At 39.5% G+C, this 15216-nt stretch overlaps 2 protein-coding genes across 2 annotated transcripts in view; both read left to right on the top strand.

Annotated features, from left to right (window-relative positions):
• Positions 1–129: 129 nt before the first annotated feature.
• LOC139952122 (L-threonine 3-dehydrogenase, mitochondrial-like) lies at positions 130–9430 on the top strand. The gene is made up of 8 exons (XM_071951086.1): positions 130–232; positions 2172–2334; positions 2840–2953; positions 3970–4085; positions 4500–4706; positions 5110–5200; positions 5806–6072; positions 6608–9430. The coding sequence occupies exons 2-8, from the start codon at positions 2175–2177 to the stop codon at positions 6769–6771; spliced, it is 1119 nt and encodes a 372-aa protein (XP_071807187.1). The 5' UTR covers positions 130–232; positions 2172–2174; the 3' UTR covers positions 6772–9430.
• A 2379-nt stretch (positions 9431–11809) lies between these two features.
• Positions 11810–15216, top strand: part of LOC139952118 (voltage-dependent calcium channel subunit alpha-2/delta-3-like) — a 28870-nt gene continuing 25463 nt past the window's right edge. The window contains exons 1-2 of the mRNA XM_071951080.1: positions 11810–12116; positions 14008–14552. Of these exons, the coding sequence (XP_071807181.1) occupies positions 14355–14552 (198 nt within the window). The 5' untranslated portion in view covers positions 11810–12116; positions 14008–14354. The remainder of the gene's footprint in view (positions 12117–14007; positions 14553–15216) is intronic.

Genomic DNA, 15216 nt, shown 5'->3' with positions numbered 1-15216 from the left:
GTTCTTGGGGGCTTGGCCTTATAGTCTGTCAAAGACATACGTGTGTTATCAATAAAGAATGAAGTCGAATTACCAGACAAAATAATATTAACTGCGCATGCGTAGCTAATCTTTGCTAATAAGGCTAATAATCTTTGCAGCATAGCAGCGGTCTTGCTTGGTGGTGTGCATGGAGAAGATAGTTATAGTCGTAAATCGTAAAATTGTTGACAATTGAAAGTTCCTTATTTTGGTAAGTATGATCATGGAGCAAGTTTATTGATCCATGGTATGATGAAGAAGTTTCGTGTTTATACATATAGATTCTCTAATTTGTAATTATTGTTTCGAATTGTCTCAACCCAGCGAAGTCCTGAGTTGTTGAAGTGCGGTCGGGGTGAGAAATAAAATTGTTGTCACGAGGGCGATGTTTCTTTCTATGTCTCTCTCCTGCTCTGCCGCCGGCCGCCGTGGGGGCGTGCGCCGGGGCGTCCCACCCGGCCCATCCACCCGACATGTCCGGCCGAGTTGATGCGTCGCCAGTCATCTCACCCCAGCAAATTGACCTCTTCAATCAAAGACTCGGGGCTAGATGAGCATGCTGGTTCACCGTCTACTTTATCTGTTTTAACAACTTTACTGAATTATAACAATGGATAACTTTCCGTATGGCGCCACCACTTTTTCACTCATTTTTACAAAAAGGGATATATCAATCAGGTAAATTAGATACTATATTATTTTATTTCGAATGAAAAAGTGGTGGCGCCATACGGAAACTTTTCCATCCCAACTACAGTTGGGGTGTCGTCGTGGCCGAGTGGATAAGAGCCTCGGACTCAAGTTCTGGTGGTTAAGTCATTGGGATGTGGCTTCTAATCCCGGTCGTGGCACTTGTGTCCTTGAGCAAGACACTTATTAAAACCATAATTGCTTCTCTCCACCCAGGGGTAAAAAGGGTACCTGTGAGGGCAGACATGGTTTATGTGAATATTTAGCTTGGAGCGCGGTAATTCACAGCACCGGCTGTAGACCCCTATACTCCCCAGGGAGCTGACATAGTTGTAGTTGCGATAACAAAACCCTCCTGCCGACGGCAGGTCAGCAGGAGGGTTACGTTATCGTAACTAACATAGTTTAAGCACGGAGGAAATAAGTTCTTATTCCTCCTCCATGGTTTAATGAATGGATTATGCCCCATTGATTAGGGAAATGTCAAAGCGCTTTGATACGGGCTGTGTAAAGCCCTTATAAAAATTGCTTTAAATTATTGTGGAAATTCAGCATAAAAATAAAAAAAAATTTAAAAGTTACATTGGGACCTACATGTCAATGTACTCTGGCTTTGGGGATTACCCAATAATGAGTTTGCAGTGTTTGCACAATGATAGCTTTATGTATTCAGTAATTGGAGATGTTTGCAATTGTGTGGATTCTAAAGGTGCTTTAAAGATAAGAATGGCTTCTGACTGGCACCCTGAACAAATGTTGACTAATTGGGAGACTGTCAACAACGGGCTAGGGTAGATGGCTCAGTTGGTAGTGTGCTGGTGTTCATCTTTAGGTCATTGGTTCAAGTTCTGCATATTGTTCAAAACCCCAAACTGTTTTTAAAACCTACCCAGTCAGTTTCCCTTGTGGTTTAGGCATTTACTTGGCATAAAGATTAAATTCAATGGCAGTTAAAAACTGAATTGCACATGCCAACATCAAGTTGTGTTAACAAATACATCAAATAGAAATTAACAATAAAGTTAAAAGGCAAGAAATATTATTATATTGTCAAAAATACATTGGTAAAAACCCAGAATGCACGGAAAAGTAATAATAATAATATCAAAGTCTTACATAGCACACATATCTACCAACACCAAACAAGGTACTACTACTCAAGGCGCTGAGTATAATAATATACAAACTTTCAGATAGATAGGTTATTGCAGTGTGGAATTCTGAGACCCAATTATGTAGCACCTGATAAGGGTTTACAAGGTGCTATATGGCACATACAGCAGCCACAGCCAGGAACACCGGGGCGAACCCCTTCTCTTTTCGATAAGTGCACTGGGTTCTTTTACATGTGTTGCGCAACACATGGGACCAACAGCTTTACGTCCCATCTGAAGGACGAAAGTATTTAAGTTTTAATAAAGGTTTAATAATCCAGTTTGTTTTGTGTTTATCTTTGACAGTCAATGATGGCAGCTCTGTTCCAGAGGACTGTCAGTGCAGTTTTAAAACTGTCACATCGCGGAAGTCAGTGTAGTTACATTCGATGTCTATCCACAACGTTACCACATTGGCAGGAATTCGGTGGATCTTCAACACTGGACAATCCACGAGTTCTTATCACAGGTATTTCAGCATTTATTTAACTTCTCTGGTTTCTTTCCATTGGTGTTTGACAACTGTTTCCATTTCTTTTTCAAATCTCCTCTCAAATTTATCTCATGTCACAGGTTTTCATGGACTAATTTTGTTGTGACTGTTTTTTTTCTTTTCCTTACTGCGCCTTGAGCACCCAGCAGGGTGGATATATATGCGCCGTTACAAGTCTTTATTATTATTTATAATGCGCTATATAAATGTAAATTATTATTATTATTACATTCACCGTGTTAGTGTATTCTTATTTTCGTGCATCGTATTTTATTTTGCCAAACTAACTAATTTTGTTTTGCCAAACAAACTAATTTTATTATGCCAAACAAAATAATTGTATTATGCCAAACAAAATAATTTTGTATCAGAGATACTTTCCCACAGAGCTGTATGAGATACTGTCGACTTTAGCTACTGTCGACGAAAAGTTATTTTTAGTTTTCCCAAGTTATTTAATGTTTGCTTTGTGTCCCATCAGGTGCCTTGGGTCAACTAGGACAGGGACTCGCCAAAGTCCTTCGCAATAAATACGGACGAGATAATGTCATTATGTCTGACATCATTAAAGCACCGAAACACATTCTTCAAAGTGGTAGGTAAAAGTAAGACGTTCAAATTTCAATAACGTCTGAATTAGTGTTACAACGACCAGTGTTGAAGCCACGGTGGGCGATGCCGGGTCGGCCTGCCCAGGACTCACAATTTTTGCCCAGCACTCTGAAAAACATACATAATGCCACCCAGCGCAGATTTCAAATATTGTCCACTTTGCATTGATCTGAGTTACAGATAATGATGAGGAGAATCAAATGTCACAGAGAAAGAACACAATCAAAAGGCCATTCAACTTATTGCATGGCCCCATAACACGAACAGTTAGGGAACCTGGCCCCACTTCAGCAATAATGTCCCCATAATTAAACACAAATCATTTTGTTGATCCCCTTGCCCTCGGTAGACTTCCAAAAAATGTTATTTATTGCCCACCACTAAAATTGGTCTAGCTACAACTCTGACGACGACTTCTTTTGTTTGGTAATAAGTTGTTGGTTTTTTATCAAGAAAGATGCAGTAAAAGTCACCTGTGACAGTTTTAGATAGATACAGTTTTTACTCTGACTTGCTGAGAAAACAGCAAAAAAATGTCATGGTATTTTTATCAAGAGCGTTGCATCCATCCTCCTTTACCGAGGTGACAGAGGGTACAATCTGCATCTCTGGTTGCAGCATTCGCAACGGACACCAACCCACAGAAATGATAATAAGAAATGTTACAATATGTGAGTTCCTTTAGGGATTTTTCTTCCTGTGTTGACATATTCACTCGGCGGTATCTCAAAAACGCTGCCTTTTGAAATGAAATTTTCATGGGTTAGTTTTGTTTGTACTTGTTTTTGCCTGTGAATGTTTGAAGAGGGTCTGGATTGTATCGAAAGCTAAGGCCATCTACCCTACTCATTTTACATACATGTATAGGATTGACAAGTTTGAAGGGGTCGAAAAACCGTACTATGACCCTCCCCTTTTAAATCAATATATTCTCAATGTCTCCCGTTTTATTGGTCTTCAGGATTTTAAAAGGATTTCACTTCACATTTTGAATTCCAGGGCCGTACTACTTTGCGGATGTTTTAGACTTCAAGAACCTACAGCAATTGATTGTGACAGAGCGCATCGATTGGCTGGTTCATTTCAGTGCCCTGCTTAGTGCAGTAGGAGAACAGGTGAGAGAATGTGCACAAAGAGGAAAACTGCTAAAAACCATGCAAAGTTTCAAGCATCACTTATAATTTGGGGGGCTTATCATCCTTACTCGCAGCTAAGAGCTGAATTGCGAAGGACGCGACTACACATGTTTGAGAAGCTGGCATTCAAGGGCATTATGACCACGGAGCACAGCCAATATCGAAAGTGTTTGATTTTTTTCCTGAGGGAGGAAAACCAGATGGTGTGGAAAACCCTTGTGGCACAGCAGAGAATCAACGCACAACTCAACTCACATGTGGCCCCGTCTGGGAATCGAACCGGAGTCACCTTGGTGAGAGGCGAACGCTTTACGCACAAGCCAACCATGCCACCCTAAATGCCACTTACACCATGCTACTAACATAATACCTGACCTTGTTTTCTTCACTCAGGATGTACCACTTGCAATCAAGGTGAATATACAGGGTCTTCACAACGTCATGGAGCTTGCCAAGATGTACCAGCTACGCATCTTCTGTCCAAGTACGATCGGAGCTTTCGGGCCGGAATCTCCACGCAATCCAACACCAGATTTGACCATACAGAGGCCAAGGACAATATATGGTGTTTCAAAAGTCCATGCTGAGCTTCTTGGAGAGGTGTGTGTCTGTACCTAATTTTTTTTAGATTTGTTTGGTCGAACAAGATCTTTCCTCCAAAGATTTTTTTTTTTTTAAAGCAATTTCGCGCCAAATAAGGCTAAAAGACGCTCTTGGTAAAGGGCTGCAAGAAGAAAAAGTATTTAAGATGAAAATAACTCGGAGGAGGAAACAAAAAACTACTTATTTCATATAACCTGTAAATAATGAATGAAGTAATGACAGTTAATGTTAAACAATATTGTTATTTCTTTCTGTGACTGGTACCCCGGTCACTTCTTGCGTATCCAGGAAATTTGCTAAGCATAATTTTCTGCGTAACAGCTTGTGAAATTGGGCCAAGACAATATTGCAAACTTTCAGAATTGGTTTGTGATAAAGAATTGTTTATTTTTACTTTCAGTATTACCACCACCGCTTTGATGTTGACTTCCGATCCCTGAGACTTCCTGGAGTGATTTCCGGTGATACAACCCCAGGGGGTGGAACGACAGGTCAGTGGCTTTCAACAAAAACATTTCCTTATACAAAGAATTAATAACTAGTTCATATATAGCACATTTTACAATAACCATATCAATGCATTTTACACTAATGCCATCAATTAAAAAATGAGTAAAGACTAGTCTTTAGCACTAGTCCTAGGAGGTATTAAAAACTTTAAAGGCAGTGGTTACTATTGGTAATTACTCAAAATAAATATTAGCATAAAACCTCACTTGGTAACGAGTAATGGGGAGAGGTTGGTAGTATAAAACATTGTGAGAAACGGCTCCCTCTGAAGTAGAGTAGTTTTCGAGAAAGAAGTTATTTTCCATGAATTTGATTTTGAGACTTCAAGTTTAGAAATTGAGGTCTCTAAATCAAGCATCTGAAAGCACACAACTTCGTGTGACAAGGGTGTTTTTTCTTTCTTAGTTATCTCGCAACTCCAACCACCAATCGAGCTGAAATTCTCACAGGTTTGTTATTTTATGCATATGTTGAGATACAGCAAGTGAGAAGACTGGTCTTTAACATTTACCCATAGTGTCCACTGGCTTTAAGGCTAGTCCAAAGTTAGGACGAGTTACAACATTTGTTTCGTTTATGCTTTCAGATTACGCAGTTTCGATTTTTGACGAAGCACTCTCGTCGGGTGCCTACAAGTGCTACTTGAAACCTGACACTATCCTTCCAATGATCTACATCGAGGATTGTCTGCGTGGAATTGTAGAAATGCTGGAAGTCTCACCAAAGAAGCTGAAACTGCGAACATACAACATTGCAGCCATGAGCTTCACACCCGAGGAACTAGCGGCTGAGATTCGGAAGTTTGTGCCAGGACTTGAAGTAGTCTATGAACACGATGCACGACAAGCGATAGGTAAGAAGAGTTTCGAATGAGCCTTGGGGCCTTGTCACATGAGGCAACTTGGGGGCAACCAACTGCAGTGCATGCTACACGACCACTTTGGTAGTAATTTTTTCAAACATCGTCTTACCGCTTACAAGAAAACTAGGTGAACATTGAAATGTGAGTGGCTTTTCTTCTTGGAGATTGCCTATAAATTTATACTAATTTTGGTTTTACACATACCAATGCGTGTTAGCACCGTATACTTCTGAGCTCTGTGAAGAAAACTACAGGCATATTACTTGGGTTTGATTCGTACCCCACTTTTTCAATTCTAGAGCAGTGTCTTAACAACTTGACTATCGAGATTGCTTGGTAGCTAGCATTGCCTGTAGTTTGCCCCGTGTGACATGGCGGCAAAAGCTGCATTACGCCTTTTGGTGTTAACACTGATAGGCAGGCGTTTACATAAGATTTAGATCATGGTTCTGTTTTCAACTTAAGTATTATTATTTCCACAAATGGATCTTCCTATAACTTGATCTCGTTATTTGATCCTTTTCAGCTGATTCCTGGCCGCAGAGATTTGACGACTCTGGAGCAAGAAACGACTGGGGCTGGACCCATCATTATGACCTGAATGCACTGGTCAGAATTATGCTTGAAGTAGTCGGTCAACGTCTCGGTGTCTCACCAGGTATTGAAGCGCCACTTTCACAAACAAGGTAGAGCTACAGCTGAACAGAGGTATGGGGTATAAGAAAAAACTTGTTATGATAAAGTGAAATATTGATAACTCAACCAACACCCTGCATGAAGGGGACCGCCTTCGTGAAGCATCAGGCCTCATGTCTATCATGGGAAGTTTTCAACTTTATGTCCCATAGTCTTGCGGCCGTTGCCCTGCACTCTTGATGATTTGGCTCCACTCTTCCCAGTCCTTTTCGCCGTCCAGTCCTTGATGTCATCAATCCAGATTCGCCTTGGATGCCCTCACTTTCGAGCACCCTCCATAGAGCCATGGGAGGGTAATACTTACCAGTGTTTCCTTGGCTGTGGTGATGTGGCCAAACCATCAGAGTTTTCTCTTCTTTGCTGTTGTCAGAAGGCATACATGTGACTGATATCAAGCGCTGTGACCTGGGGCCAATTTCATGGCGCCGCGCTTAACGGCCAATTTTGTGCTTACTGTGCAATTTCTATTTCATAGCGCTGCTAACTGTAAGCACACAAAAAGGCATGCTAACCTTCCGGTGCTTACCGCATGAAAATAAATGACGTCAGAATGCAAATCCACAGTGAATACGCAGTATGGCCGCCCAATTTTTCTGCTAACTTGTGAAATACGCTATGGCTTAAGCAAATTTTTCTGCTACAGTAAGCACGCAAATATGCTTACTGAAATTGGGCCCTGGGGCCAATTTCATGGAGCTGCTTAAGCCAAAATGTGCTTAAGCACGAAAATAGCTATTGGGCCCTGGGTATGTTTTGAGTCATATTCACTAGCAAGCAGTATTTGTGCCATAACAGTATATTTTATATACAATAAGGCTATAAGTGCCATTAATGTTTTAACTTTATCATGTACATACTAGTAGATGTGTTACATAACTTTGCCAGCTGTTTTTCCGCATAATTATACTCAGATCAGGCCACTGTTGAAAAAAGTGTTGTTGCTGATATTTGAGATTTTGTTTTGGGGTTTTATTAACATTTTGTTTACTGAAAATACATTTATTTACTCCAGGAGTGTCATACCACTTTACTATCCAGAAAACAATATAATTTATTTTTTCTACGTCCACTTACTGCTGCTACAGAATTATTTGTATAATTTTAATTATTGTTTATTTATTATATTTCTGGGTTGGAAACCAATGATGTCTCATAAGTTAACTTAATCACTGCAGCTCGCAAGCCTGAGGACACCTGTAGACAAGGGTGCTTGCTATGTGAACCTGAACCGGTTTAAAGACAGTGGACACTATTGGTAGTGGACACTATTGGTAATATTAATAAGCCACTTCGGAATGTCAGCGGCGCATGTCTGTTACTGCTGACAACCGATTTTGTCTATCTCCCGTAATCTTTTGACAATACCCGCTGGTATTGTCCAAAGGTTAGGTGAGATAGACAAAATGCGTTGTCAGCAGTAACAGACATGCGCAGCTGACATTCCGAAGTGGCTAATTGTCAAAGACCAGTCTTCTCACCCGGTGTATCTCAACATGCACAAGCTCAACATGCTTGAGCTCAATTGGTCGTTGAAGTTGCGAGATAACTATGAAAGAAAAAAACACGCTGTCACACGAAGTTGTGTGCTTTCAGATGGTTGATTTCGAGACCTCAAATTCGTGGAAAATTACTTCTTTCTCAAAAAATTACGTTACTTCAGAGGGAGCCGTTTCTCTCAATGTTTTTCACTATCAACCTCTTCCCATTACTCATTACCAAGTAAGGTTTTATGCTACCAGTAATTTTGAGTAATTACCAATAGTGTCCACTGCCTTTAATAAGTCAACTTGTCAGATATCTTGTTTATTTAATAAGTAGAATGGAGCTTCATAGGATATTTCAAGTAAAACATTTTTCTAAAAAAAAAATATTTCAAGGTCGTTTTTCTAAACAATAAACGTCCATACAGTTTGAATATGTCTTGCTGTGAATGAAATAATGCATAGGCTTTCAGACTTATTTTAGCTTTTAACTGATGTTTTTTTTTTTTAAATACATTGTAGAAACATCTGACTTGCCTTCCGTTTATTCCAGAGCTGTCCATATTAAATGAATGCAGCTGTTTTCTAATGTTGTTGTTCAAGTTAAAGGTACAACGTTCACTTTGGAAAGCTTTGTACCTTTGACTCTTTTTCTGCAAACAATTGGTTTTTTTTTTGGTGTAAATATATCTTAACACACAGTAGAATATGTTTTGCACTTTTTGTTGCAATAATTTATTAGACTGGTCCCCTTTCCCCTCTCCCCTGTCCTATGATAAAGTCAGGCTTTGGTCTGAGCAACCCAATGGTTACCTTGGATACCATATACATGTGTATTGAACTTGCACAAAACAATACTAACCCTCTGGATAATTCTTTTGTAGTTTTATAACAAGCTATACAAGTTGTATTACAAATGGCAAACTAAAACTGATGGAAAAACAGGGTGGAAAGCAACTTGTTTATTCACCAACTGTTGGTGTTCAAATGTGAAAAAAGGGCTATTGCAAACTGTTTACGAATAGAATGACCAATGGTGTAAAATACAAACAATATTTTCTAAAATGGCCTCCGTGCTCTGACTTAAAGGAACACGTTGCCTTGGATCGGACGAGTTGGTCAAAACAAAAGCGTTTGTAACCGTTTTTTATATACTGCTATGGTTGGAAAGATGTTTTAAAAGTAGAATACAATAATCCACACAAGTTTGCCTCGAAATTGCGTGGTTTTCCTTCTACTGTGCGAACTAACACGGTCGGCCATTTATGGGAGTCAAAATTTTGACCCCCATAAATGGCCGACGTGTTAGTCGACGAGGTAAAAAGAAAACCACGCATTTTTGAGGCATGTTTGTGTGGATCATTGTATTCTACTTTTACAACATCTTTCTACCCATATGCATTTTATAAAAAACGGTTACAAACGCTTTTCAAAGACCAACTCGACCGATCCAAGGCAATGTGTTCCTTTAAGCACTAGCAGAGCCTGTTCAAAGGGCTTCAAGGTCGGGTATACTTCTGGTATTTGTCAAAGACCACTATCCTCACTTGGTGTTTCCCAAGATTGGCTTTTTTACATTTGAAACCTGGACCTTTGAGATAAAATATAAAAAAATACCAGAGTAAACTATAAGCTTTAACTGATAATTTCAATGTTGTTAAAAACCATTTCCCCATTTACACGCTGATGATGTACTTGTTTTTACACTCTAGTCAGATATTTTATAATTAATAACAAGAGCAATGAAAATGGTGTTTATTTTAAACAGGAGAAATGCAAACGGAAGCTTCATTTTTAATTGGTCAGAAGTGCTCCTCTTGAAATAATGGTGGACACCTATGCCCCTTAAACTGTTTCCTTAAAACAGTCATGTCCAGATATTGATGGTTATGGATATAATATGTAGGGTCAAGCCATAATTCTAAGAGCAAAAAACAGTGGTGTAATAACATTAGTCTTTCTGAATTTAGTCAATGCAATGGATGTACAGAGTTAGTTTTGTTCTTTCGAAGTATTTTTGAAAAATATTAATTTAAAAGCTATTGTTGTAGTGCTTGATAGGGTGTTTTTAAAATAAACAGATAATGTAATATAATGAAAACATGACCTTTGTAAAGTTGTTTGATACATAGATAGTAGTCCCTTTTCGAAACCACAATGTTTTTCAGAAACAGCGTGTGTGCATCTACTTCACAGACACTGGACACTATTGGTATTTTCAAAGACCAGTCTTCTCACTTGCTGTATCTCAACATATGCATAAAATAAGAAACCTGTGAAAATTTGAGCTTAATCGGTCATCGAAGTTGCGAGATAATAATGAAAGAAAAAACTCCCTTGTCACACACGAAGTTGTGTGCTTTCAGATGCTTGATTTCGAGAGCTTTCTAAATAAGGTCTCAAAATCAACTTCGTGGAAAATAACTTCTTTCTCGAAAACTACGTCACTTCAGAGGGAGCCGTTTCTCACAATGTTTTATGCTATCAACCTCTACCCATTACTCGTTACCAAGTAAGGTTTTATGCTAATAATTATTTTGAGTAATTATCATTGGTGTCCACTGCTATCGTCTTCTTTATCGTGTGTCCACCCAAGCTAGATGCTACGTTTCAGTCCTCTATCTCATCCGCAAGCCTTGGAGGATGAAAAGTGTATACTTGCTTTTCAAAACTGGGTGATTTAATTGAATACAAGATGCCATTGGATAAACATGCAGTGACGTAGCTTTACATCTGTGTTTTGATTGGTCCGAGTATAGTGTGTGGGTGCAGCTGACAAACATCTCCTCATTGACCTATGGCCGGGGGCCACTCTCTGGCGTTACTTTTGAGCCTCGAAGTGTGACGTCAGGGGTCGATTTCACAAAGAGTTAGGACTAGTCCTAACTTAGGACTAGTCCTAGGAGATACAAAACACGCATAGCTAGTCCTAAGTTAGGACGAGTAACTCGTCCTAACTCGAGATAAAACTAAACTCTTTGTGAAATCCACCCCAGATGTTAGACCTTTCTTTTGTTGATAAACAAACCGCCTTGGTTACATGGTCGGCCGAATGTTAGTAAAACACCCAATCGGATTAAAAGATGTTTCAACCAAGTGCTACATTTTCTGCAAATTTTCAATTAATAAAATACCTATCATAATTAGTTTTTTTTTTTTTTTACAGATCAACAAATTTGGTTACATTGTTACCAAAAATAGCGCGGCGGGCGATTTACTAATTCGCCTTGGTGTGATTGACTAATTTGCACCCGCCAAGGCAGATTAAAGTTTTGTACTATTTTACCCGAGTGATTCACCTTTTCGCCGGGCGAATGAACAAACCCAATCGGGGATCTTTTTGGCATGACTTCCCAAAGTTCTTAATTAATTCGGTAAAAGTGCAAGTGCTTTTGTAAGTCAAATTACAGTTTCGCATAAAAATGCAACTTTGGTTCACACACGCCCTCACGCGGTCAAACATAATGCACGGAAATGCGCCCCCATGTGGTCAATGGCAATCGGACATAAAACAGCCGTAAAGTAATCAATTACTTCGCGGTGAACTAAGGTCAACAATTTTCTGCGGCAGCAGAAATACATTTTGTGGAGAAAAAGCACCGCAAAAAGATCGCTTAGACTAGAGCAATTCGACAATGTATGTGGCAAGAATGTCTGCAAAATGATTATAAAGTACAGGATATTTGTGGACCAGTAACCCTACAGAAAATGGATCTAACTGCTGATGGTATTTTTTTGTTATTCATCAAATCAATCAATCATGGCGGACGATTGAGCATGAGCAGGAGAGATTGATATGAGAGACATCCGTCAAGCTCAAACCAATTAAAGAGAACTGACTAATCTCCATTAATGAAGGTAACGTAATGGTTGAATCATGGTTTTCACAGCCGTCCCATCCTAATACTAGACCTAGGCCCAGTGTCTGGGGCGCTAGATTCTTTTTTTAGAAATTTTGATAATCCCCCGATAATATTATATAAAATATAATATTTTTATAATAATGTCAAAATTTCGAAAAAAGGAATTTAGGGTAACTTTCCGTATGGCGCCACCACTTTTTCACATATTTTTACAAAAAGGGATATATCAATCAGGTAAATTAGATACTATATTATTTTATTTTGAATGAAAAAGTGGTGGCGCCATACGGAAACTTTTCCGGAATTTAGCGCCCCAGTCACTGGGTCTATTTAGTCTATACTAGACCTGAAATGTACGGATCCTGCCGAGTATTGAAGTACTATAAAGCATGTATAAAGTAGCAATTTAGAAGCCTATTCGCAGTTGCAGCTGGGCATGTCTGTCAAAAGGTCACGGGAGATTTACAAATTGCATTGTCAGCAGTAACAGTTAACGACAGACATGCGCCGCGAAGCTGCAATCGTGCGAATAGGCTTATAAAATAGGGCCTACCTTTTTAAGAACATGTTTAAAGTTAATGCTAATTGCTAATTTAACTTTGATAAACTGATAATATAAATTATTTATAATGTTAATAATTGGGGTACTCCTAGAAATATGGGATTGGGATCAGGGCATCAGCCTGCTATGAGACGACCGGAAGATTATCCGTCTTTACTGCACAACCCGCCGCCACTGGGCTATAAACGTTTTATCTAGCGCTTTATCACAGTCACACCCCGCCCCTAGCTAGGGGGTTCTGGTTCTGGTTCTGGTGGTTTGCTGCACAATCTCCACATATCGGGATGTACACGTGCAGCTAGTGACTGAGCAGCAATGATTTACATGAAGTGAGCCCCCCTGATGATGTTACCTATATCCATAGCTTGAAGTTTACTCTTAAAAATACTAATAGTAGAGACGTATCAAAGTGCTCATTTATTGTTTTCTGCAAGGTACCTGTGGAACTATACGTACAGTGTTGAACTTTGAAGTGTGAGACTTACTCAGTTTTATATAGCACCCTATAGAGCTAGCTCTATATGGGTACAGCAAATGGCGCGCGGTGCTCAACACTTGCCCGCCCGGTGCTCAACACTTGCGTGCCCAGTGGGCGTCGGATTGGCCTATGCTATAGACCAATCCGACGGGCAAGTGTTGAGCACCGGGCGGGCAAGTGTTGAGCACCGCGCGCCATTTGCTGCGGTGTCTTCAATGCCTGGATTGTGCAAAAAAGACACTGCAGTTGGGAATTTTTAATAGAGGGCGCTACCAATTTTGTTTCGTAGGATTAGTCTATACATGGTGATGTGGCGCAATATGCTGCCGATCAGACCAGGAACACCGGGGCGAGCCCCTTGCCTTTCTTTTTTTGATAAATGATAAGTGCTCTGGGTTCTTTTATGAGCATTACACAACACACAGGACCAAACTGCTTTACGTCCCATTCGAAGAACGCAGCAATAATGGCTAAGTGTCTTGCTTAAGTACTCTAGTGTCACGACTCTCGAACCCACACTCTGTTGAACAGAAACACCAGAGCTTGTGTCCAGTGCTCTTATCCACGACACGCCACTATGATTGAAAAAAAGTAAATTTGGGGGTCTACAATGTAGCTAGTATTTCTGCTAGGCTACTTTACTGGTCTCTTGCTCATGACTTCTCTTTGTACGACGCAACAACTGTTGTTGATACACCAAGTGAGGATACTGGTCTTTGACAACTAACCAAAAGTGTATATTGCCTTAAAGCAAAGCAAATTTAATGTTTCTCAAACCCTTATAATCAGTCTTGATTTATACAGTACATTCATGACTATTACTTTTTCATTTCTTCCCTTATTTAGGCATTGTTTTGAGATGACAACCAAATTTTGAAAGTTAAGCAACGCCACTTTTCAGCAAATGAAAAGGAAAAGAACCACTTCAAGAGAGTGCAACCATGCTGTGACAACCCATTAAAAATGATGGACAGTCAATCATAATGTGAACATCAATTATTTTTAATAAATCTTTTCTTTTGTGCAATAGCCATTGATCCTTGCCAGTTACAAGTATTCTTAGTTTTCTAGAAAAGTAAGTTTATATCAAGAAGGTATCAATTGAAAAAAGGTCAATTGATTTTACGACATAAATGTAAAGATTTTCCAGTTGACCATATTTAAAGATAACTTGGTCGCGTGAACTCTCCAAGATGGTTTCCGTGGAGAAAAGTGTTTTGATTTGTTTTGGCTTCTTGGCCGTGTTGATCACACCCACACTGGAAGCTGTCAACTACAACGAGCCGAATCTTGAGGAGCCACGTTACAGCTACGCGGGAGAGAATGACGGGGGAAGACTCACTGGGCATGTCCAGAACTGGGCAACACTCATTCAGAACTACATATTGCAGGTAAGGCCAAAAAAAAAATATACCAGTTGATCGTCCTCGCCCTCATTTTAAAACTCCATCTTTTCAAAAGGACTGGCCTAGGAGCTTCTTCCGAATCCAACGTGATGCTCTCGAACACGTGTGACCGTCTGTTTCATAAAACAATAATAGTGAATGCCTATCAAAGTACCAGCAAACCTTTTCACAAATCCGACCCTGTTAATACTAATACAGTATTAGTGTTAACACAGGTCCTCGTGCAACAAATGGGTGTAAAATAAGTTTGCAATGGGTTCAAACTGAAGAATTGGTGGCCTGTTTGAGTTGAAATACTAAGCGGCCATCTTGAAAAAAAAAAATATATAGTAAATAATAAGGCCCTCGTCCCCCTCTTTTTTGAAAAATCCGGACGATCAACTGGTATTGTTTTTTATTTAGCCTAACTATACCAAGTACAAGTAGATTATTTGAATTACATGTTGAGCCAATTTAGATATTTTGTTTATTTTGTTTATTTTTATTTGTTTACACGGATTTGGAAACTAACTGATTCTAGATGCCAAAGGACACCAAATAATGGGAAATATTTTTTATATTGATGCAAATATCAAGTGAGGTCGTGGCGGCCATGGCTTCTGTTGCCCCAGGTCGTGGCCTTGGTGCCCCTTCAAAAGTTTCCCCTTAG

This window comes from Asterias amurensis, chromosome 20 (assembly GCF_032118995.1).
Source record: "Asterias amurensis chromosome 20, ASM3211899v1".
In the NCBI taxonomy this organism is placed as follows: domain Eukaryota; kingdom Metazoa; phylum Echinodermata; class Asteroidea; order Forcipulatida; family Asteriidae; genus Asterias; species Asterias amurensis.
This window is presented reverse-complemented; position numbering and strand designations above follow the sequence as displayed.

Bases quoted from the DNA above. Each gene is read 5' to 3' on its own strand.
- LOC139952122 (XM_071951086.1), top strand. From the start codon at position 2,175: ATGATGGCAGCTCTGTTCCAGAGGACTGTCAGTGCAGTTTTAAAACTG. The intron at 4,086-4,499 runs GTGAGAGAATGT...TTCTTCACTCAG, and splicing joins TTAGTGCAGTAGGAGAACAG to GATGTACCACTTGCAATCAA. The intron at 6,073-6,607 runs GTAAGAAGAGTT...GATCCTTTTCAG, and splicing joins CGATGCACGACAAGCGATAG to CTGATTCCTGGCCGCAGAGA.